This window comes from Chiloscyllium punctatum, chromosome 10 (assembly GCF_047496795.1).
Source record: "Chiloscyllium punctatum isolate Juve2018m chromosome 10, sChiPun1.3, whole genome shotgun sequence".
NCBI classification, from domain to species: domain Eukaryota; kingdom Metazoa; phylum Chordata; class Chondrichthyes; order Orectolobiformes; family Hemiscylliidae; genus Chiloscyllium; species Chiloscyllium punctatum.
The window spans coordinates 23,634,855-23,658,800 of NC_092748.1; the positions used below are offsets into that span (position 1 = coordinate 23,634,855).

Here is a 23,946-nt window from a genome sequence, read left to right on the forward strand (position 1 = left end):
ATCCAAAACCCTCCCTCCTGCACCATCCCTGCAGCCACGTGTTCAACTTCTCTCTCTCCCTACTCTTTGCCTCGCTAGCACGTGGCAAGGACAACAAACCAGAGAAAACAACTCTGCTTTCTAGCACTAAGCTTCTACTCTAACTCCCTGAGTGTCTGCGTTAAATCCCCATCCCTTTTCCTACCTACGTTGTTACTGCTTATGTGGACCATGACTTGGGCCTGCTCCCCCTCCCCTTCAAGGATCCTGAAAACACGATCAGAGACATCACGAACCCAGGCACTTGGAAGGCAACACACGAACTGTGAGTCTCGCTCTCTTTCCCACAGAACCTCCTATCTGTCCCCCTAACTATGGAGTCATGAACCATTCATCCCCAGACAAGCACACAGATTGATCCTACAACTTTCGTATACTACCTTTCATGTGGGCTAGCAGATGGAGCAGTTTACTCACAAGCTGTTATTCATTCATGCTTAATAAAATTGGATAGCAAACATGGGGATGCATGCACGCGCACACACACACACACACACGTGTTCATCATAAATTTTGCTCATTATAAATTTAATATTGTATTTTTCAAAATATCTAACAATCAAACCATCAACAATCTAAGTGTAAATCATATTTTCACTAAAATAAACTAATCTCAGTCTCAGTCCCGCGATGAAGACGGATAGTTTACAGGAATGCCTTAAATTGTCTCTTCAACACCATGTTCATCCCACGTTTAAATAACTCTCCTAAATGTGCAATTCAAAACCCATTTAAAAGGCAAAGATTCAACAAAATAAATCTGGAGATATTAAAAACTAAAACTAGTAGCCAGGCCAATAGAAAAACAAGTCACCAGAAACAAAAAGTAATGGTGGAGGATTGCTTTTCAGACTGGAGGCCTGTGACCAGTGGAGTCACCTTTGGAGAGAGTGCAGAGGAGGTTCACCAGGATGTTGCCTGGTATGGAGGGTGCTAGCTGTGAGGAGAGGTCGAGTAGATTCAGATTATTTTCATTGCAAAGAAGGCGGTTGAGGGGGAACCTGATTGAGGACTACAAAATCATGACAGGTGTAGACAGGGTGGATAGCAGGAAGATTTTTCCCACAGTGGAGGACTCAATTACGAGGGACGACGAGTTCAAAGTGAGAGGAGAAAAGTTTTGAGGAGATATACATGGAAAGTTCTTTATGCAGAGGGTGGTGGGTGCCTGGAAAGCTTTGCCAGCGGAGGTGGTCGGAAGGAGAACGATAGTGTCATTTAAGATGGAGCTAGACAGACACATGAGTGGGCAGGGAGCAAAGGTATACCGATCCTTAGAGAAGAGATGGCAGATTTAGATAAAGGATATGGTTTGGTGCAGGTTTGGAGGGCCAAAGGGCCTGTTCCTTTGCTGTAATGTTCTTTGTTCTTTGAGTGCCACAAGGAAAAGTGCTGGGGCCACTGTTTTTCATCATTTATAGAAATGATTTGGATGAGAACCTAGGGGGTATGGTTACTAAGTTTGCAGATGACACCAAAATTGGTCATGTAGTGGACAGCGATGAAGGTTACCTCACAGTACAATGGAATCTTGATCAGATGGGTAAAGGTGTGGCAGAAGCAGTTTAATTCAGATAAATGTGAGGTGCTGCATTTTGGAAAGGCAAATCATGGCAGGACTTAGACTTTAATGGTAGGGCCCTGGGGAGTGTTGCTGAACAAACAGACGTTGGAGTGCAGGTGCATAATTCCTTGAATTGCAGGTAGACAGGGTGGTGAAAAATACATCTGGCACACTGGCCTTCATTGGTCAGTGCACTGGGTATAGGAATTGGGATGTCATGTTGTGGGTGTACAAAACATTGATTAAGCCACTGTTTGAAAGACTGTGTTCAATTCTGGTCTCCCTGCTATAAGAAAGATACCGTTAAACTTGAAAGGGTTCAGAAAAGATTTACAAGGATGTTGCCAGGATTGGAGGGCTTGAGTTATAGAAAGAGGGTGAATTGGCTGGGGTTATTATCCTTGCTGTATCAGAGGAAATCATGAGGGGCATGGATAGGGTGAATAGTCTTGGTCTTTTTCCAGGGGAGGTGTCCAAAATTAGAGGGCATAGATTTAAGGTGAAAGGGAAAAGATTCAAAAGGGACCTGAGGGGCAATATTCTAATGCAGAGGGTGATGTATGTATTGAATGAGCTGCCAGAGGACATGGAGAAGGCTGGTACAATTATAACATATCTTGATGGGTATTTGAATAGAAAGGTATCGTGATTGACCTTGTTAACAAGGTTCCTAATTGGTCCAGGTTAACAACCCCAAACAAGAATATTGTAGTAATAAGGTCAACCTTGTCCCAATCATTACAGAAGGGTTTAGAGGGATATGGGCCAAATGCTGGCAAATGAGACTAAATCAATTTAGGATATCTGGTTGGCGTGGATGAGTTGGATCGAAAGGTCTGTTTCCATGCTGTACAACTCCATGACTCTGAGTTAGAGGTTTTGATAGTGCCAGTAGCTGATGAAAGAATCAGAGTTGACCCCTGATCTTACTGCGAATTTTAAATTGTATGATTAAAATGCAGTTCCATTCAGCACTATGGGAGCCACATTTCATGAGATGCAACAAGCAGATTAAATACGCAACTGTGTACACACCATACCAGACATTAAATAGAAATTAATTTGAATTCATCTTCTATTAGGAGAGGAGTGACTTGCAATTTTGTTGTTATTGTGTAGGGCTTCTTGGAAACAGTAAGTTTCTGTGGCAGTTCATAACACAACTGCAGTCCTATCAGGAGTTACGTGAGGCCTTGCTTATCCAAGACAACGTTAGTAAAGTTACTTCTAAGTCCAATCACAAAATTCTAGCAGCCATCTCTGTGGGGCTTTTAAATGTGTCAAAATAGTCATTAAAACATATTAGACTTTGTTTTTAATCAGTTTGTGGCTTGGAGTAGCAAAGCTCACAAGGACAATCACTCTGTTTCACACCACAGGGGCAATCTACACACTGGTGTGTCAACAAACAAAATATGTTATGGAAATGATCGAATATTAGTTATTATCTTTGTCTGACTACTTTCACCTGCTCAGCTTTGACTAATGTTAGCACTGACCTGTTTCACTGGTTGGTCTGGCTTCTTCTGTTTGGTGGATTTGGAGTCCACTTGCATGACCTTGTGACCAAATGGTGCCACTGACCTTATATAGGTGACAAACCCAGATACAGACTTCTTAACTGTGTTCACAAATTCACCTAGGAAAAAAAGGACAATTTGTTTTCTTCCAGCAAATGTCAATTTACTTCAGTTTTCCTTTGATTGTCTCCTCCATAATCTTTGGCTGGAGAAATAGGGTTAATGGTCTATTGCAAGATCCCTGCTAACCCCTCCCTAGTTGCAAGAAGATGTATGATAACAGCCTGGAGCCAACCTCTTCCTGGTGAAGTGTCAGATCAGTTAGCATCTTCTTCACTATCCTATCTACCTGTGACTCCACTTTCAAGGAGCTATGAACCTGCACTCCAAGGTCTTTTTGTTCAGCAACACTATCTATTTACAATAAGCTCTTGTAAATCTCTCTAAGTCTTTTACTGCCAAATTAAATATATTAGTATGGTCCGTTCAACATGGTTGATCTGCTTCCACAAATTCTGCAACTGTACATTATACAGTTCAAAATCTTGTCTTCCGACATATCCCAACATTGATAATCAAGCTTCACGTTCTTGAACAAATGAATTTCCAGATTCACATCCCTTCTTGTGCCCTATAAACCCTAATCATTTCCTCCAACCTTGTATTTTAGAGCCTCCTTCTTCCTCTTCAACATGACAATCAGGCACCACATTGCTCTGCTTTCTGGAACTTCTTCCCAAATTTGTCTGTGCTTTCTGTCTGCTTTCAAACATCTCTCTTCCACTTAATTTTACTTTAACACTCTGAACTAAACTCATTTGACTTGATAAGATACATTTTTTAAAATTATTAGAGCACAACAGAAAACCATTTTGTTGTTTGGCACAACTTCAGGAGGTTTACTTCTACCACATGATTTGCCAAGAAAAAAAAAATCACAAGCAACAGAGAGGATTCCTAGGCAATGTTACTGCAGCAATGATTGAAAGTCTCCAGGCTAGTTTCTGTTTTGTAGCCACTATTTTCCATGATTTTCTTCATAAAACTCTCCAACCTCTGCTCTACAGTGGCAGAACCTTGGGATCTAAATCAAGTCTTGATCGTAAAAGATCAATGCTTTCCATTTACCACTGGCTAAGGGAATTGGACAGAATAATGTAAGCACACATTGCAGGACAGTAATACAATTCCTTCTGTTCAACTGAAAAATGTTATCTTATAAATACAAACTTACCCAGCCTTTGCCTTTTTACTGATATCCATTCAATTTCATCATTAGAAGTCTGGACACTGGGACAGAAGAAGACCAAAATGAAATGAATTTCAGAAACAGCATTGAGAGATTTACTTTCAGTGTGGAAAAATATGCTGTTTTAAAAGGTTTCTTGTGAGTAACAGCATATTAATCCACTGGGAAATCTGCTTTTTAAAGAATCTTATTCTCCATTAAAACTTATTTGGCAAACCTTTAATTTTTCCTCACTGCCTTGGTGCTAAAACCCATCTCATATCCTATTTAAAGGCTCCAAACAAGTTGCTAAACAATCTTGACATCACTTAACAATGAAATGATTTGCATCACTGTTTACATGCAAAGGAATCGTTCTCCAAAAATATTTTTAGAATATCAGCTCAGCTTTCCTTTCAGAAATCCTATTATAGCCATTCATTCAATGGACCTTTGACAAGGTCCCACATGGCAGACTGATAGAAAACATGAAGTCATTTGGTATCGGGGTGAACTCGCAAGATGGATACAGAATGGCTTAGTCATAGGAGACAGAGGGTAGTGGTAGGATGCTTTTTGAAATTGAGGGTTGTGACTAGTGATGCTCCACAAGGATCAGTGCTGGGGCAGCAAGATGTGTTGGCACAGGATTGCGGGGGGCTGATGGGCCTGTTCCTGTCCTGTATTGTTCCTTGCATCATATCTGCAATTCTGAAGTTCTCAGAAAGCCAAACACTTTATTAATGTTCGTGTCCACAGCACCACTGAAAATTGCAAATAGTGCAGTGTACCATGATGATGTAATGATAACAAGACTGCAAAGACACACTTAACAACACAAGATGCTTCATAATAATATTAGTAATGAAGATTTAATATATTATGCAGGCAGAAGGGTGTGAGCCAGGACTTCTGGTACATGTTGGAACCAACAACATAGTACGAAGTAGTATTGAAATCCTATCATCAAACTAGGGAGGGAGCTGAGAAAGTACAGGCTCAAAAGGAAGTATTTTCAGGATGGCAACTTGTAACTAGTGAAATGCCACAAGGATCAGTGCTGGGCCACAATTATTTATAATACATATATTAATGACTTAATAGATGGGAAGGCAAGTCATAGAGTCATAGAGGTGTACAGCACGGAAACAGACCCCTCGGTCCAACTCAACCTTGCCAACCAGATATCCCAACCCAATCTAGTCCATATCCCTTCAAACCCTTCCTATTCATAAACCCATCCAAATGCCTTTTAAATGTTGCAATTGTACCAGCCTCCACCACTTCCTCTGGCAGCTCGTACCACCCTCTGTGTGAAAAAGTTGCCCCTTAGGTCTCTTTTATATCTTTCCCCTCTCACCCTAAACCTATGCCCTCTAGTTCTGGACTCCCCGACCCCTGTGGTGAGGATGACAAGAGTCTGCAAAATGACACATACAAGTTCAATGAGTGTGGAAAAAAAACTTTATGGAAACATAATTTAAAACACAAAAACTTGGTGGCTTGCATTCTGAGAAACAAAATGCTCATAGATGTTTGAGAATGAATAAAAAGAGGTGGGTGCCGGTACTGGTGAGAGTTGACATTGTAATGGTGAAAAAGGGAGGACATTCTTGCAGGAGCAAGGACAAAATTTGTTTGGTTACTGTTGAGAAGCGAAAAGGGTGTGTTCATTATATATGTTCATTACATATGGGAAAATGTGAGGTTCTACACAATAGCTGTGTGGGGATATGACGTAGTGGCATTAATGGAAACATAATTTATAATTTAAAAACATGGTGGTTTGCATTATGAGAAACAAAGTCTTCATAAATGTTTGGGAATGAATAAAAATAGGTGGGGTGCCGGTTGACATTGCAATGTTGAAAAAGAGAGACCATCCTTGCAGAAGCAAGGACAAAATGTGTTTGACTGGAGTTGAGAAGCAAAAAGGGTGTGTTCATTGTATATGTTCATATCCCATTGGCCTCTAAACAGTGACAGAGAGAAGGAATATAGAGGAAATCTGCCATAAAATCACAGATGTGCAAGAACTATACAGCGGAGATTCATGGCAGCTTGACCAAAATATGGTAAAGTCCCCATGAATCTGTGAAAGAATAAAGGGTTAATCATTAACAAAAGACTTAAGGAACAGGCTATCTGCTTTCCAATAAGATGAAAGCCTAGGGAATCAAAAAACAAAAAAAAATTTGAATGACAAGGGTGATCAAGAATATGATATAATGAAGTATGATGTACGTCAGCTGATTTCTTCAAGTGCAATGCCATTACAATAAGTGGAGTGGGTGGTGAAGAGGAAAATAAGACTAATCAAGAGAGAATATAAGAATAGAACAACAGATATCATCAAAGAGAATTCACAGATTTTCTACAGGTTTTGTGTAAGCAGGAAGGAGGGGCCGATGGGGCCAAAGAAGGTACTCTCTGTGAAGAGGCATAGGGTAAGATTAGAATACTGAGTATTTTGTATTGATATTTACCAAGCAAGAGGTCATTAACAAAATATTGGCAGAAGTAGAGATGGTAGGAGTAACATGCATAGTGTAAATTGAAAGGCAGGATGTACCAAAAAGCGTGCTGTGTTTAGACTGCTTGGTTAGCTGTGATCGGCTTGCATTCCATATTGCTAGAAGTAGTTAGGGTTAAGATAGTGGAAGGGCTTGCCATAATCTTCCGTTCTTTCGAAGATACAGGCGAGGTGCCAGAGATTTGGAAAGTGACAAGACAAGGTACAAAGACTTTCTTAGGTCAGTTGATTTCAGCTCATTGGTCGTTAAGGTTTTAGAAACAATAATCAGGGAAGTAAAAACTCATCAGGCACTTGGGAGACATTTGAGTTAATTTATGAATTGTTTGATTCATCTAAATGGTTTTGATGAAGTAGCAGAGAAGATTGATGAAGGAGATAGAGGGGATGATATACACATGGATTTTAAGGAAGCCTTTGATAAAGTAACACATAAAAGGCTATTGACAAAATTGAAGACTCACTGAGACTTAACGGTGTCATTTTGGATGAAAATTAATTGTAGAGAACACAACTGCTTTTCAGATGACAGGATGATAGGCAGTGGTGTTCCCCAAGGATCAGTGCCACTTTTGATATTTATAAATAATTTTGATATAGTTAACTTGAAGTAAACTTTCAAACTTTACTGATAGCACCATTATAAAGAGGATATCATTCAACTGCAACAGAACACAAAAAACCAGCAGAATGGGCAAACAAGTGACAGAAAGAATTGAGAAAAGAGAAGGGTGAAATAATGCATTTCGGGAGTAAGGAGAGGGAGAAGCAACACCAACTTAATAGTACAGTTCTGTGGAATGTGCAGACATAGAGAGACTCCGAGATTCATGCACGTAGATCTTTGAAGGTGGTAAGACATATTGAGGGAATAGCTATAGAGTCATAGTTGTGCAGCACAGAAACACACCCTTTGGTCCAACTCATCCACGCTGACCAATATCCTAAATGAATCCTTTGTCAGCATTTGGTCCATATCCCTCTAAACTCTTCCTATTCATGTACCCATCCAGATGCCTTTTAAATGTTGCAATTGTATAAGCCTCCACCACTTCCTCTGGTAGTGCATTCCATACACACATCACCCCTTACATGAAAATGTTGCCCCTTAGTTCTCTTTTCAATCTTTTCCCTCTCACTTTAAACCTATATCCTCGGAAAAAAACCTTGGCTGTTTCACCCTAACCATGCCCGTCATGTTTTTATAAACCTCTACAAGATCACCCCTCAGCCTCCGACTCTCCCTCGAGAAAATAGCCCCAGCCTATTCAACCTCTCCCTCAAATCCTCCAATCCTGGCAACATCCTTGTAAATCTATTCTGTACCCTTTCAAGTTTCACAACATTTTTCCTATAAGAGGGAGACCAGAATTGAATGCAGTATTCCAAAAAATGGCCGAACCAATGTCCTGTACACCCACAACAACCACCAGACGAAGGAGCAATGCTCCAAAAGCTAGGGCTTCCAAATAAACCTGCTGTCGTGTGGTTTTTAACTTTGTCCACCGCAGTCCAACACCAGCTCCTCCACGTCACAACCTAATACCCTAACTCTTTTACTCAATACACTGACCAATAAAGGTAAGCGCACCAAATGCCCTCTTCACTACCTATGACTCCAACGTTAAGGAACTGTGAACCTGCGCTCCAGGGCTCCTTTGTTCAGCAACACTCCCCAGGGCCTTACCAGTAAGTGCGTAAGTCCTACCTTAATTTGCCTTACCAAAATGCAACACCTCACATGCATCTAAATTAATGTCAATCTGTCACTTCTTGGTCTATTGGCTCACCTGATCAAGATCCTGTAGTAGTCTGAGATAACTGTCTTCACTATCCACTACATCACTAACTTTGGTTTCATCTGCAAACTTACTAACCATACCTCCTGTATTCACACCCAAATCTGCAAAGTACATGGCACCTTGGGCTTCAGAGAAGTACTGAGTACAAAGCAAGGAAGTTATACGGAGCCATTGTGAAGGTCTACTTAGTCCACACCAGAATATTTCATCCAGTTCAACTCACCACACTTTGGAATGGATTTGAGGATCTTTGAGAGGACTCAGAGGAGATTTACCAGAATGCTTCCAGGCTTGAGGGAATTTAGTTTTCAAGATTAGTTTGGCAAAGCTGCAATTGTTCTCCTTGCAGTAAAGGACATGGAGAGAATTGGTGTATAAGATCATAACTGGTTTAGAGAAAGAAAACCTGATGCCATTAGCTGGTAAGGTAAGGACCAGGGAACAGAGATTTCATAATTTGATCAGAAGCATAGGAAGAATGTGCTTATTTTCAGGCAGCAAGAGGTAATGTCCTGGAACACTCTGCCTAATGAGTGACAATGAAGGAATGAGAACAAAAATTAGACAGCTACTCGAGGGGAAATAAAGTTGCAGGACTGCTAGGAAAAAGCAGAACAATGTGACTGACTGGATTGTCGTAGAAAGCTGTCAAGAGTGTGATGCTGGAAAAGCACAGCAAGTCAAGCAGCATCCGAGGAGTAGGAAAAGCAATGTTTCAGGCATAAGCCCTTCATCGGGAACGTTGTTGAAAGCTGGCATGCATTGGTTAAAATGTCTTCCATCTGTACTGTCATGACGTTGACCAAACTGCCTAAGTGGATGTTAGGTCACAAGGTCACCAAAAGCTTAAGCAATGAGTTTCAATGAATGTTCTAAAGAAAGGAAAGCTTAAAGGCTAAAGCATCCCTTTGCTCCATACCTTGGCACAACTTGCAGTAATTAATATTGGGGGTGCACAAAACTGAGGGAGCGCAGATATCTCAAAGGTTTTTACAAGAAGAGATGGGGGGGGGGGGGGGGGCAAGCGCATGGAAGGATATGAAAACAATCATAGAGCAGTTAACAGCACAGAAGGCAATTCATCTCGTCGTGTTAATGGTGTCCCTCAAAGTTCAACATATCCTGTGCCAATCATGATTTGGAGGTGTCGGTGTTGGACTGGGGTGTACAAAGTTAAAAATCACACAACACCAGGTGCTAGCTTTCAATTAAACCTGTTGGACTATAACCTGGTGATGTGTGATTTTTAACCGTGCCAATCCTTTGACTTTCCCCAAGTCTTAAAAATAAAATGAATTCCTGTCAGACAAAGAGCCTGTATATCAGCGACCAAAGGGTTGGAAAGGGGAGGGAGAGATAACATGGTGCAAGTTAGGGGCAGCAGTTTATGGAGGTAGGAGGTTACACAGAAACCCGCTGCAAGGAGGGAACAACATCGAGCGAGAATCCCAGCACAACACAAGGACTGAGGCACGGGTTATGGAGAAGGTCTGGGTTAGGTGTGAATACCAGTGATACCACCGAAAACTTCATTTACTGCAGAATGAGAGGGGCTGTAGCGGTGTGTGTGGAGCCCAGCTTTGGACAGAAGCGGCGGGGGGGGGGGGGTGTAGTTGTTTTGCTGCAGGCCTCGCCGACCCACCTCTGATAGCTGCGCTTGACGGGGACAGCGCTGCTCCGGTTAGGAACACTGACGTGCGGAGTTGCCGACGCGGTGGACAGCAAAGAAGCGATGTTGCCACGGATCCATTCGTACATATCCCGCAGGAGAGGCCCAGCAGCGAGGCCTTGGCCTGGGCCCGTTGCCAGGGAAACGGCGGCGGACGCGCGTGCGCAGCGTGCCTCCTGCTCTGAGCGTTCTCCAGGGATGATCTTCACCTCACTGGCTGGTGCATCTCTGGGCGAAGCTAAGTTATTTTGACGAACCTCTGCCTTTGCAGGCCCGGAATATCCCTGTAGGTAACTGCACAACTCGTTGCTTTGTCTCTTTGCCTCACATCAGTGGTTGCACTGTTGTTCAGATGAGCTGAATAACTCTCCTCAAACTCCCAGTCTCTCTTTTAAACTATCCTCCCCCTCTTGCCATCCCAGTTTCTCCATAAATCCCGACCCTCCTTAAAGCCCCAGTCTTTCCTTAAGCCATCTTTCTCTCGTTGAACATCAAGTCTCTCTTTAAACTATCCTCCCCCCTCCTGCAACCCCCAGATTCTGCTTAAACACCAACCCTCCTTGAACCCCCCCCCCCAAGTCTTTCCTTAAGCCATGTTTCCCTCGTTGAACTCCAAGTCTCTTTTTAAACTTTCCTCCCTCCTTAAAATATGATCCTTCATAAATCTCCAGTCTTTCCTTAAACCACTCCTCTCTCCTTAAATTCCCAGTCTTTCCTTAATGCAATCAATGGTAATCTTTGAATAATTTAAAGGAAGGAAGAATAGTGATTTGTGAACCAAAACTTTTAAATTTTAGTAATTGGAATTTGGAGAGATGAGACAAACGTTGACAACAGTAAACTGGGCAGAGCTATGAACAGGTACAACTGTGGATGAACAGTGGGAAATGTCCAAAGAAGTATTTAGTTCAATACAAAATTTTGTGTATATTCTACAGGACCTATTCATAGCTATTCAAGACCTGTGTGTACCTCAGCAGGAACTTCTAATATGCTTAAAAAGAATCACACAACACACCAGGAAGCACTAGCTTTCAGAGCATTGCTCCTGCAGTTGTTTGTTGGATGTGTTCGAACATGCTACAAGACCAGTATAAAGCCTTGGAAGATATATAGATACCCTAGAAGATCAGTACCTGGCCTGCAACACTTGCACATACATGGAAAATCTAGACAAACACTGAAAGTCTTGTATATATACTTTGTATGATCTATCACACCCCACAAGACCTAAAAGATCTGTATGTCCTAAGATGACATACATATAGCGATATGATCCACACATTTTCTTTAAGAACTGTACATATTCCACAACTTATGTACATAAGGCCTTACAGAACTGGCATATAGCTCGAACACACCAGACCTATACATAGCTCTACAAGATCTGTACATTCCCTTCCGCATACTTATAAGAACCTTACAATATGCATACATACCTTATAAGGTTTATACAAAGCTCTATGATTCCTGTGGGTATTCTACAAAACTTGTACATGGCTCTGTAAGATGTACACATACTCTACAAAACCTATATACTCTATGAATATCTACAAGATAGATACGTCTACAGACCCATACATATCCTTACAAGATATATACATAGGAGGAGAAAGTGAGGACTGCAGATGCTGGAGATCAGAGCTGAAAATGTGTTGCTGGAAAAGCGCAGCAGGTCAGGCAGCATCCAAGGAACAGGAGAATCGCCGTTTCGGGCATAAGCCCTTATACATAGCCTACAGGACCCGTACATAGCCCAATAGGATCTAAATGTCACCTATAAAACCTTTACAACCCGACAGGATCTATACATACCTTACAAGACTTACCACGACTAGTTGTGTGCATGCCTCACAAGACTTGTGTATACCTCTCCAAGATCTATATATGTTACAAGACTGGTCCATACCTCTAAAAGAATTGTACATATCGTAAAATGCCTCTTTTAAAACCTGGAACGTTAGACATCACACCCAGTGGATTTATCAGCTTTTAGCTTCATTTTTTCCCTCCAAATTCCTCAATCTCATTAGATCTTTTGTTCTCAATGATTTCCAGAATGTGTTTTGTGTCTTTTACCATTAAGTCAGACACAAGTATTTGTTTAATGGTCTCATTCCTCTGGGTAGCAACACCCAAGAAGCTTAATAGGACCATGGTTCTGATAAAGAGTCATCAGACTTGAAACAGTTTCCCGACAGATACTGTCGAATTTTACGAGCAATTTATATATTTGCTAACATGACTGCAAGGCCAATGAGTGCAGAGGAAGCAAAGACAATGAATGATTTCAAAAGTGATTAGAAAGGCAGATCGGAAGACTGGGAAACTTTTAAACAGCAACAAAAGGTTATTAAGAAAGTCATAAAAAAAGTAAAGGTAAATTATGAAAGAAAACTAGTGCAAAATATAAAGACAGACAGTAAAAGCTTCTAGAAAGATATAAAAGGGAAGAGAGTAGCTAAAATGAATGTGCCCTTTGGAGGTTGAGACTGGGGTGTCAATAGTGGGGAACACAGAAATGGCCCATTCACCTAAACTATTTACATCCATTTGTAAATTTCTGTTTTCATCATTGGCAATATTTTGCTTCACTTCTAACAGTCCGGGACACTAGTACCATCTCAATAGTGACAGATATTGCACAGGTTATAGAAAGGAATAAACCTTGAACAATCATAATCACACATGAAAAAGTACTGAGGAAACTAATGGGATTAAAGGCAGACAAGCCCCCAGGCCCTGATGGCTTAGATTCTAGGATCTTAAGGAAAGTAGCAGCAGATATAGTGGATTCATCAGTTATAATATTTCCAAAACTCCCTGGATGTGGGAAGGCTTCCAATAGATTATAGAAATGCAAATATAATACCTTTAGTCAAAAAGTGAGACAGGTAGAAAGTAGGAAACTACAGACCAATTAATTTAATGTGTTGTTGAAAAATTGTTAAAATTTATTATCAAGGAAGTATTAACAGGAAATGTGAGAAGTCAAAATACAACCAATCAGAGCCAGCATGTTTTTATGAAGGGTAAGTCATATTTGATTCTTTAGGCAGCGTTCTTTGATGATATAACAAGCAACTTGAATAATTGGAATCCTGTAAACATAGTGTATCTGGACTTTCAGAAGGCATTTGATAAGATGCTGCACTAAAGGCTAATGAACAAGGTAAGATCACAAGGGGTCAGGAGTAATTTATTAGCTTGGATAGAAGATTGCCTAACCAACAGAAAGAGGAGAGTTGGGATAAATGTCTCTTTTTCTGGTTGGCCACAGAGTTTCATCCATGAGCCTTAACAATTTACAATCTGTATTAATGACTTGGATGCAAGGATAGAAAGTGCGATAGCCAAATTTCCAAATGAAACAGAAATAGGGAAATTAAGTTGCAATGATGAAATAAGGAATTTACAAATGGATTTGGATAAGTTAGGAGAGTTAGCCAAAGTTTGGCAGATAAAGCTTAACATAAGAATGTAAGAAAAAGAAGCAGGAGTAGGCCATCTGATCCCTTGAGCCTGCTCCGCCATTCAAAAAGACCTGAATGATCTTCTTCAAGGACTCAGATCCACTTGTCCGCCCTGTTCAACCCTTAATTCACTTACTGTTCAAAAATCTATCTTTGTCTTAAAAACATTCCACGAGGTAGCCTCAACTACTTCACTGGGCAGGATATTCCACGGATTCACAACCCTTTGGGAGAAGACGTTATTCCTCAATTCAGGGCTAGATCTGTTTCCCCTTATTTTGAGGCTATACTCCCCTACCCCAGTTCTAGTTTGATACATAAGTGGAAACAACCTCCCTGAATATTATCTCTTCCCAACATAATTTTATATGTTTCGATATGATCCTCCCTCATTCCTCTAAATTCCAATTAGTATAATCCCAGTCTACTCAATCTGTTGTCATCACCCAACCCCCTGGAATTAACCTAGTGAACCTCCTCTGGCACCCTGTACATCCTTTCTCAAGTAAAGAGACCAAAACTGTACACAGTACTCCAGGTGTGATCTCACCAGCAGCCTGCACAGCTGCAACATAACCTTCCCGTTTTTAAACTCCATCCCTCCAGCAGTGAAGGACAATATTCCATTTGCGCTCTTAATTACTTGTTGCACCTGCAAAGCAGTTTTTTTGTGATTCATGCACAAGGAGGCACAGGTACCTCTGTGCAGCAGCGTGTTGCAATTTTTCACTGTTAAATAATAGTCCATTTTGTTGTTATTCTTATCAAAAATGACCTTCCAATTAACAGCATTGTACTCCATCTGCTTTGGATAGTACGGATAAGTGTGAAATTATCCATTTTGGTCAGAGGAATAGAATGGCAACTTAATATCTAAATGGAGAGAAACCCTAAAATGCAGACGATGCTGAGCCATTGAGTATATTTAAGATTACATTACATTACAGTGAGGAAACAGGCCCTTTGGCCCAACAAGTCCACACCGACCTGCCAAAGCGCAACCTACTCATGCCCCTACATTTACCCCTTACCTAACAATACGGGCAATTTAGCATGGCCAATTTACCTTACCTGCACATCTTTGTGACTGTGGGAGGAAACCGGAGCACCCGGAGGAAACCCACTCAGACACGGGGAGAACGTGCAAACTCCACACAGTCAGTCGCCTGAGGCAGGAATTGAACCCGGGTCTCAGGTGCTGTGAGGCAACAGTGCTAAGGAGGAGTTAGACAGATTTTTAATTCGTAATGGGTTGAAGGGTTAAGGAGAGTAGACAGGAAAGTGGAGTTAAGATCAATCTGGTTCATATTAAGTGATAAAAGGTTTGAGGGGCTGAATTGCTGACTCCTAGGCTTAGTTCTTATGTTCTAAAGGAAATTGGATGGACACTGGAAGGAAATAAACTTGAAGGGTAACAGGGACGGTGCAGGGTTATGAGGCTGACTGGGATGTTCTACAGAGAGTACATGGTTGGAGTAGGCCAAATGGCTGCTAATGTGCAGTAAGTGTGTTGTGACCATTCAGAACAAAACAGATTGCTTGATTAAAATCCTATCTAGTTCCTTAAGCATTCATTTCTTCCATTACAAGTGCACTATGGTTGTAACCAACATACTTTCATTACAGCTATCGAGAAGCTCCTGTGCAGATGAGAATATAAGTTGGCCCTTCAAATTACAGCTCCTGCACAAAACATTTAAAGGAGCTGCACTTTAATGCCAATCATAATTCCAAATTTAACTAGTCTCACCTGCCTGCAATTGGCCCATATTCCCTCCAAACATTTCTTATTCATGTACATATTTTTAAAAACATTATGACTGTACCTGCATCCACCACTTCCACTGAAAGTTCATTCCACACACAAACTACTTGTGTAAAATAATTTCCCCCTTAATGCAGTCCAAAGGTGCATTAGAGGACAAGTTGGTTCCATTCCGTAGGTCTGCAGATTACCAAGGGTCCTTTGACAGCTCCTCCCTTTCTAACCCTGACCCCACCCCCACAAAGGGCAAATGTAACAGATATAAGTTCCCTTGCAAGTCTCATAACCTTGACGAGGAAAGATATTGCCAATCCTTCGTGGCCAGTGAGTTGAGAACCTGAAATTTGCTATCAGGAGAAGTGTCTTCATCAAATAGACTGCAGTAGCTCAAGAACAGGTTCACCATTAACTTCTGACAGACTGTTAAGAATGGGCAATAAACTATGGTCTTCACGGCAATGCCCATATCCCATATATTAACAATATAGTACAATAGGAAGAAATTAGAGATGGACTCATCATGATATTTCTATTTTCTCTTAATTCAGAGTTTCCAAACCCGTGAGATTGGAAAATTGCCAAGTTGCCTCACTATTTACAAAAGATTAAAATATATATTTGGAAATTTTATGTAAAAATCCTTAGACAAGCTCTGGGGTGATAGAGTCATACAGCACAGAAACAAACTGTTCGATCCAACCAGACTATGCCAATCATAATTCCAAACTTAACTAGTCCCACCTGCCTGCAATTGGCCCATATTCCCTCCAAACATTTCTTATTAGAGTCATAGAGAGTCATAGAGATGTACAGCATGGAAACAGACCCTTCAGTCCAACTGGTCCATGACGACCAGATATTCCAACCTAATCTAGTCCCATTTGCCAGCACTTGGTCCATAACCCTCTTAAACCCTTGCTATTCATATAACCCTTGCTATTCATATTTTACTACAAACCGACCGACTCCCACAGCTACCGAGATAACACCTCCTCCCACCCTGCCCCCTGTAAAAACGCCATCCCATATTCCCAATTCCTTCGCCTCCGCCACATCTGCTCCCAGGAGGACCAATTCCACTACCAAACAACCCATAAGGCCGCCTTCTTCAAAGACCGCAATTTCCCCTCCGACGTGATCGACAATGCCCTCCACCACATCCTGTACCTCCGCTCTTGAACCCCGCCCCTCCAATCGCCACCAGGACAGAGCCCCACTGGTCCTCACCTTCCACCCCACCAACCTCTGGATGCATCGTATCATCCTCCGTCATTTCTGCCACCTCCAGACAGACCCCACCACCAGCGATATATTTCCCTCTCCACCTCTATCAGCATTCCGGAGAGACCACTCCCTCCGCAACTCCCTTGTCAGGTCCACACCCCCCACCAACCCAACCTCCACTCCCTGCAACTGCAAGTAGTGCAAAACTTGCGCCCACACCTCCCTCCTCCAAGGCCCCAGTGGACCCTTCCATATCCGTCACAAATTCACCTGCACCTCCACACACATCATTTGCTGTATTCTTTGCACCCGATGTGGTCTCCTCTACATTGGGGAGACAGTCCGCCTTCTTGCGGAATGTTTCAGGGAACACCTCTGGGACACCCTCACCAACCAACCCAATTGCCCTGTGGCTGGACACTTTAACTCCCCCTCCCACTCCGCCAAGGACATGCAGGTCCTTGGCCTCCTCCATCGCCGGACCCTGGCCACACGAGGCCTGGAGGAAGAGCACCTCATCTTCCACTTAGGAACCCTCCAACCACACAGGATGAATGTAGATTTCTCCAGCTTCCTCATTTCCCCTCCCCCCACCTTCTCTTAGTCCCAACCCCCGGATTCAGCACCGCCCTCTTGACCTGCAACCTTCTTCCCGACCTCTCCGCCCCCACCCCTCCTCTGGCCTATCACCCTCACCCTCACCTCCTTCCACCTATCGTATTCCCAGCGCCCCTCCCCCAAATTCCCTCCACCCTACCTTTTATCTCAGCCCGCTTGGCACACCAGCCTCATTCCTGAAGAAGGGCTTATGCCCGAAACGTCGATTCTCCTGCTCCTCGGATGCTGCCTGGCCTGCTGTGTTTTTCCAGCACCACATTTTTCAACTCTGGTACTCCAGCATCTGCAGTCCTCACTTTCTCCTATTCATATAACCATCCAGATGCCTTTTAAATGTTGTAATTATACCAGCCTCCACCACTTCCTCTTGCCGTTCATTCCATACATGCATCAACCTCTACGTATAAAAGAGACCTAAGGGGCAATTTTTAAAAATCTTTCCCCTCTCATCCTAAACTTATGCCCTCTCGTTATGGACTCCCCCACCCCAGTTGGGTTCTGCTAACCTTGCTACATCCTTGATTAAAACATGGACAAACGAGCTGCATTTCAGCAGAAGGCAGAGAGTGACAGTCTTCAACATCAAGGCAGCATTTGACTGAGTTTGGCATCAAGGAGCACTAGCAAAGCTTGAGGCAATGGGAATCAAGAGAAAAGCTCTCCGGTTGGTTTCATATCTTTGGCACAAAGAAACGTAGTTGTCGTTGAAATCAGTCGTCTCAACTCCAGGACATCGCTGCAGGATTTCCTCAGCGTAATGTCCTAGGCCTAAATATGTTCAGCTGCTTCAAAGATCTTCCCATTGTCAGAAGATCAGAAGTGGGAGATGTTCACTTCTGATTGCAACGTTGATCAGCATTTGTAACTTGGCAGATATTGAAGCAGTTCACATCTAAATGCATCAAGAACTGGACAACATCCAGGCCTGAGCTGACAAGTGGCAAATAACATTCACGCCACTCAAGTCCCAGGCAATAACCATTTTGAACAAGAGACAATCTAACCACCATCCCAAGACATTCACTGGCATTACCATGCCTGAATCTCCCACTATCAACATCCTGGGATTACTATTGGCCAGAAGCTGAACTGGACTATCTCTTTTAAACATTGTGGCTAGGAATCCTGTGGCAAATAACTCAACTCCTGGTTCCCCAAGGCCTGTCCTCCATCTAAAAGGTATAACTTGGGAGAGTGATGGAATACTCCCCACTTACCTGATGAGTACAATTCCAACAACACTAGCAACAATGTCAATCATCCACGGAATGCACTTAAGAAATTCATGAAGACTTCTCAGACAGTACTTACCAAAACCATGGCCAATACCATCTAGGACAAGGGCAGTAGATAAATGCGAAAATGACCATTTGCAAGTTCCTCTCCAATCCATTTGCTATCCTGATATACATACGAAGAAGGAACAGGAGTAGGCTGCTTAGCCTTTTAAGCCTGCTCCACCATTCATTAAGATCATGGCCATTCTAATTTTGACCTCAACTCTACATTCCTGCATATCTCCAATCATTTTTGATCTCCTTCGTAATCAAGGTTTTACCTACCTTTGCCTTAAAAGTATTTATAGATCCTGCATCTATTTTGAGGAAAAAAGTTAGGATTCTCAACTCAGAACAAAATGTTTCCTCATCTGTTTAAAATGGGCACCGTCTTATTTTTAAACTATGACCCATAATTCTTGATTCTCCCTCAAAAAGAAACATTCTTGCAATGTTCACCTCGTCAAATTGTCTCAGTTTTCTATTTTTCAATTATCTCCAACTGTTCTAAATTCCAGAGGATATAGGACCAGTCTGTCTGACCTTCCTTCGTAAGGCATTCTGTTAATTCCACAATGTTGTCTCGTAAACTTTCTCTGAATTACTTCCAATGCACCTTTCTGTAAGTATGGTGACCAATACTGTCACGGTACTCCAGGTGTGGTCTCATGTGAAGTATACCCTCCCAATTCTTGCATTCAATTCCCCTCACTATAAACCATAACATTCTATTAGCTTTCCTGACTTGTACTTGCTGCAGTTGCATAGTAGCCTTCTGTGATACAAGCAATAGGACACCCTAATCTCTTTCACAAGTTAGATGGTATATATTTTTTAAAAATTTCTGCTGAAAAGTTTCATACATTTCCATGTTGTAGTCCATTACCAGAACTTTGCCTACTCATTTAACTATCAAAACTCTTTATAGGCTTAAGTCCTCTTCACACACATTTTCCAACGTATCTTTGTCATCAGCAAATTTTGTTACAATATCTTTGATCCTTTTATCTGAATCAGTCATATAAATTGTAAAGAGTTGAGGCCCTATCATGTGGTTACTGTCTGAAGGCTTGTACACAACTCCCACAAATGACATTCTTCATCTCCACCCAGACTGCGTTTATATCCTGACTTCCTGAATTAAGGGCATCCCTTTCTATAGTGCTAATATCTATATAGTTAACAGAGCCACTCCTTCACTCTTTCCTAGCTTCCAATCTTTCCAAAATGTCACATACCTTTTGGTATTCAAACCCCAATCTTGGTCATCCTGCAGCCACATCTCATGGCCAGTAGATCATACTTATTTATCTCAATTTGTATCATTAGTTCATTTTTTGGTTTTGAATGCTATGCACATCGTTGTGTCTTTTTATTATTTTTGTAACTTCTAGTAATTGATTTGCTCTTTGATCCACATAGTGACTGGGAGGTGCACACAGTCTATCATTTCCCACATTAACGCCTTACTCTTGCATTTACCCCACTCTATGATTCATCACAACCTCCCAGACTTGGGGCCTTGCCCCCACTATTTTTAAGACCCATTCCACTTTCTTAGTTATGTGGTTTGCAAAAACACCAGTCCTAGCATGGTTTAGGTTTAAACTAAGGTGTGAAGCTGCTCAAACGTTTAAACACTTGACTACATGTGTTTGGCATGACTCTCAATAGTATACGGCAGCTTCCAAATATTGCAGTTTTGAGTTGTTAATTCATTACTTAGTTATTCGGTCATGTTGCTTTTTTAGTATTAATATACACAATTCTAGTAAAATTGTTAAATATTGAGAATAAGCTTCAGCTCATTAACAGACACTCTCACCAAAAAACAAGCTGATGTGTCAAGTCTTGTTCTGATGTTTGGTTTGACTTTCCTCCCTTTCTAAAACCAGCGAGCAAACTTATAGAATCTCTGTGATGTCATTTCCTTTAAAAGAATCCTATGCACTAAAACAAAGCATACACAATGCATTCATAGTTTAATATTACTTTTATATATTTTTCATTCTTCTTATTATAAATTGCAGTACGTCCTAGTGGTGTGCCTATTCTGTTGCATGTGGGCAATTTGGACACTTCACAAAAGCTTCAGCTCCTCAAGCTTGAGTAGCAGCTGGCGTCACTGTGATGCATCTGCAAATCAGAGTTTAAGGTGGTTACATCACAATGCTGGGGCATGCTGGTAGATAGGGAATAGTTGACCACCAGCAAGAAATAGTTCAGAAGTCCAAAGTTCGACTTTTTAATCAGTTTTCTGTTCTCTGTCCTACTGAAGGAAAATAAATGAGAAAAACAAAACCTGGGAGTCAGAAGAACTAGCAGCTAGAGCTATGTTAAAAAGAGCAAGCAGACCCTGAAAAGTTGTAATCTGAATTACTTCCAATGCAACTGAAAAGATGGTTAACCCACCCCCTTCTGGGCAGCATGGTGGCACAGTGGTTAGCACTGCTGCCTCACAGCGCCAGAGACCCGGGTTCAATTCCCGACTCAGGCGACTCTCTGTGTGGAGTTTGCACATTCTCCCCGTGTCTGCGTGGGTTTCCTCCGGGTGCTCCGGTTTCCTCCCACAGTCCAAAAATGTGCAGGTTAGGTGAATTGGTCATGCTAAATTGCCCTTAGTGTTAGGTGCAGGGGTAAATAGACAATAGACAATAGATGCAGGAGTAGGCCATTCAGCCCTTCGAGCCTGCACTGCCATTCAATATGATCATGGCTGATCATTCCCAATCAGTATCTTGTTCCAGCCTTATCTCCATAACCCTTGACTCCACTATCTTTAAGAGCTCTATCCAATTCTTTCTTAAATGAATCCAGAGACTGGGCCTCCACTGCCCTCTGGGGCAGAGCATTCCACACAGGGAAATGTAGGGAAATGGGTCTGGGTGGGTTACGCTTCGGCGGGTCGGTGTGGACTTGTTGGGCCGAAGGGCCTGTTTTCACACTGTAAGTAATCTAATCTTCTTTTAAGATCACTCACTATTCTCTATGGAGTGTTTGAAGTATGCATACTCAAATAATTATGATGGCTTCCAAGATCCCATCAAGCAGTTTTAGTGGCTTATAAACTTTTGCCTGTAATTCAGATGAATGCCCATAAATGCTCTTTCCCAAATCTTGCATGCTAGGCACAAAATAACAGAAGCTTTCCAATAGCTATCCATAGAATAACACAGGAAGCGGACTAATCAACTCTGTGCGTAGCACTCCTGATTTTATCCAATTTTCCCACATCACTCCAATGTTTAATCCAGGTATGTATATAATTCCCTTTGAAAGCTACTACTGCATCTGTACTCACAAATGACAGTGCAATCCAAATTCCAACCAATTGTTGCGTAAACGTTTATCCTCACGTCACCTCTGGCTCTCATCAGGCAGCTTAAATGCATTTACCAAAGATACTGCCACACAATATCAAAGTTTCTCCTTACTTATGCAATCCCACATAACTGTAATCCTTTATCCTTTTTAGTGAATTTCTTCTGAATACTTTAGGAATAAAATAAGAGCATTTGTAAAGTGGCATGTGCAGAAATGGGCACATACTCCCAACAGGTGCTGAACTAGTATTCATGGTCTTAGCATACTTTCCTGGCTCTTGTCCTCTACCTCAATGAAAGGTACAGGATCCTCCGCTTTATAAAAACTTGCTCTGTCAACTACTTACAACACTCCAAATTTGGAACAATTAACTGGTATTTTTCTCTTCATTCTCCCAATCAAGATCTCAAATTTAATTTCTGCAAGAATGAGTTTGATCAGCTGTTCCATATATAAATTTTAAACAAATATTGCATAACGGAGGCAATACATATGCGTTAAACAAAGGGAAGCATAAGCCTAAGCATATCCATTGCAGATTTCATGAACAGTGCAAAACTGTTTAATAACAAACAAACATCAACACTTACATAGATACAGATGTGTAAAGTGGTCATGCAATTTCTACTTTAAAACTTTGTTCCATGATCACTTTCATTCACAAATAAGAACACAAAACCAGGCAATTTAATTCATTTTAATATTTATTGTCAAATTTATGTACAGCTGTGCTTTAGATCCTTGATGGGTACAGCATCACACGAATCCTATGCCCTCATGTACATATTTTTAAAAACATTATGACTGTACCCACATCCACTGAAAGTTCATTCCACACACAAACCACTTGTGTAAAATAATTTCCCCCTTAACGTTTTTTAAAATCTTTCTTCTCTGATCTTAATAATATTCACCCTAGTCTTGAAATCCCCTACCCTAGGGAAAAGACACTTGTCATTCGTCTAATCTATACCCCTTATTATTTTATAAATCTTTATAAAGTTACATCTAACTCCTACCCTCCAGTGAAAAATTTCCCAGCCTATCCAGCTGCTTCTTATAACTCAAACACTCCATTCCTGGCAACATTCTGGTAAAATTCTTTTGAACTCTCTCAAATTGAGAAACAAACAAAGATCTCAGCTATCTGTAAGAATAATAGGGTGGTTATGGTAGGGGATTTTAACTTTCCAAATATCGACTGGGACTGCCACAGTGTGAAGTTTTAGATGGAGAGGAATTTGTTCAGTGTGTTCAAGAAAATTTTCTGATTCAGTATGTGGATGTACCTAGTCGAGAAAGTGCAAAACTTGACCTACTCTTGGGAAATAAGGCAGGGCAGGTGACTGAGGTGTCATTGGGGGAGCACTTTGGGGCCAGCGACCATAATTCTATTAGTTTTAAAATAGTGATGGAAAAACCAGATCTAAAAGTTGAAGTTCTAAATTGGAGAAAGGCCAATTTTGACGGAATTAGGCAAGAATTTTCAAAAGCTGATTGGAGGCAGATGTTCGCAGGTAAAGGGACGGCTGGAAAATGGAAGCCTACGGAAATGAGATAACGAGAATCCAGAGAAAGTATATTCCTGTCAGGGTAAAAGGGCAGGCTGGTAGGTATAGGGAATGCTGGATGACTAAAGAAATTGAGGGTTTGGTTAAGAAAAAGAAGGAAGCGTATGTAAGGTATAGACAGGATAGATCAAGTGAATCCTTGGAAGGGTATAAAGGCAGTAGGAGTATACTTTAGAGGGAAATCAGGAGGGCAAAAAGGGGACATGAGATAGCTTTGGCAAATAGAATTAAGAAGAATCCAAAGGGTTTTAACAAATACATTAAGGACAAAAGGGTAACTAGGGAGAGAACAGGGCCCCTTAAAGATCAGCAAGGTGGCCTTTGTGTGGCGCCACAGGA

General features: G+C 41.5%; 1 protein-coding gene and 1 long non-coding RNA gene across 2 annotated transcripts in view; one reads left to right on the plus strand and one right to left on the minus strand.

Moving 5' to 3' along the window:
• senp2 (SUMO specific peptidase 2) overlaps positions 1-10,482 on the minus strand; it is a 118,636-nt gene extending 108,154 nt beyond the window's left edge. Inside the window, exons 1-3 of the mRNA XM_072578689.1 lie at positions 10,329-10,482; positions 4,358-4,413; positions 3,103-3,242 (exon numbers count right to left, since the gene is read on the minus strand). Coding sequence (XP_072434790.1) covers positions 3,103-3,242; positions 4,358-4,413; positions 10,329-10,444 — 312 coding nt within the window. The 5' untranslated portion in view covers positions 10,445-10,482. The remainder of the gene's footprint in view (positions 1-3,102; positions 3,243-4,357; positions 4,414-10,328) is intronic.
• Positions 10,483-10,485: 3 nt separating this feature from the next.
• LOC140481947 (uncharacterized) overlaps positions 10,486-23,946 on the plus strand; it is a 69,903-nt gene continuing 56,442 nt past the window's right edge. The window contains exon 1 of the long non-coding RNA XR_011961637.1: positions 10,486-10,641. This is a non-coding gene — a long non-coding RNA (uncharacterized lncRNA). The remainder of the gene's footprint in view (positions 10,642-23,946) is intronic.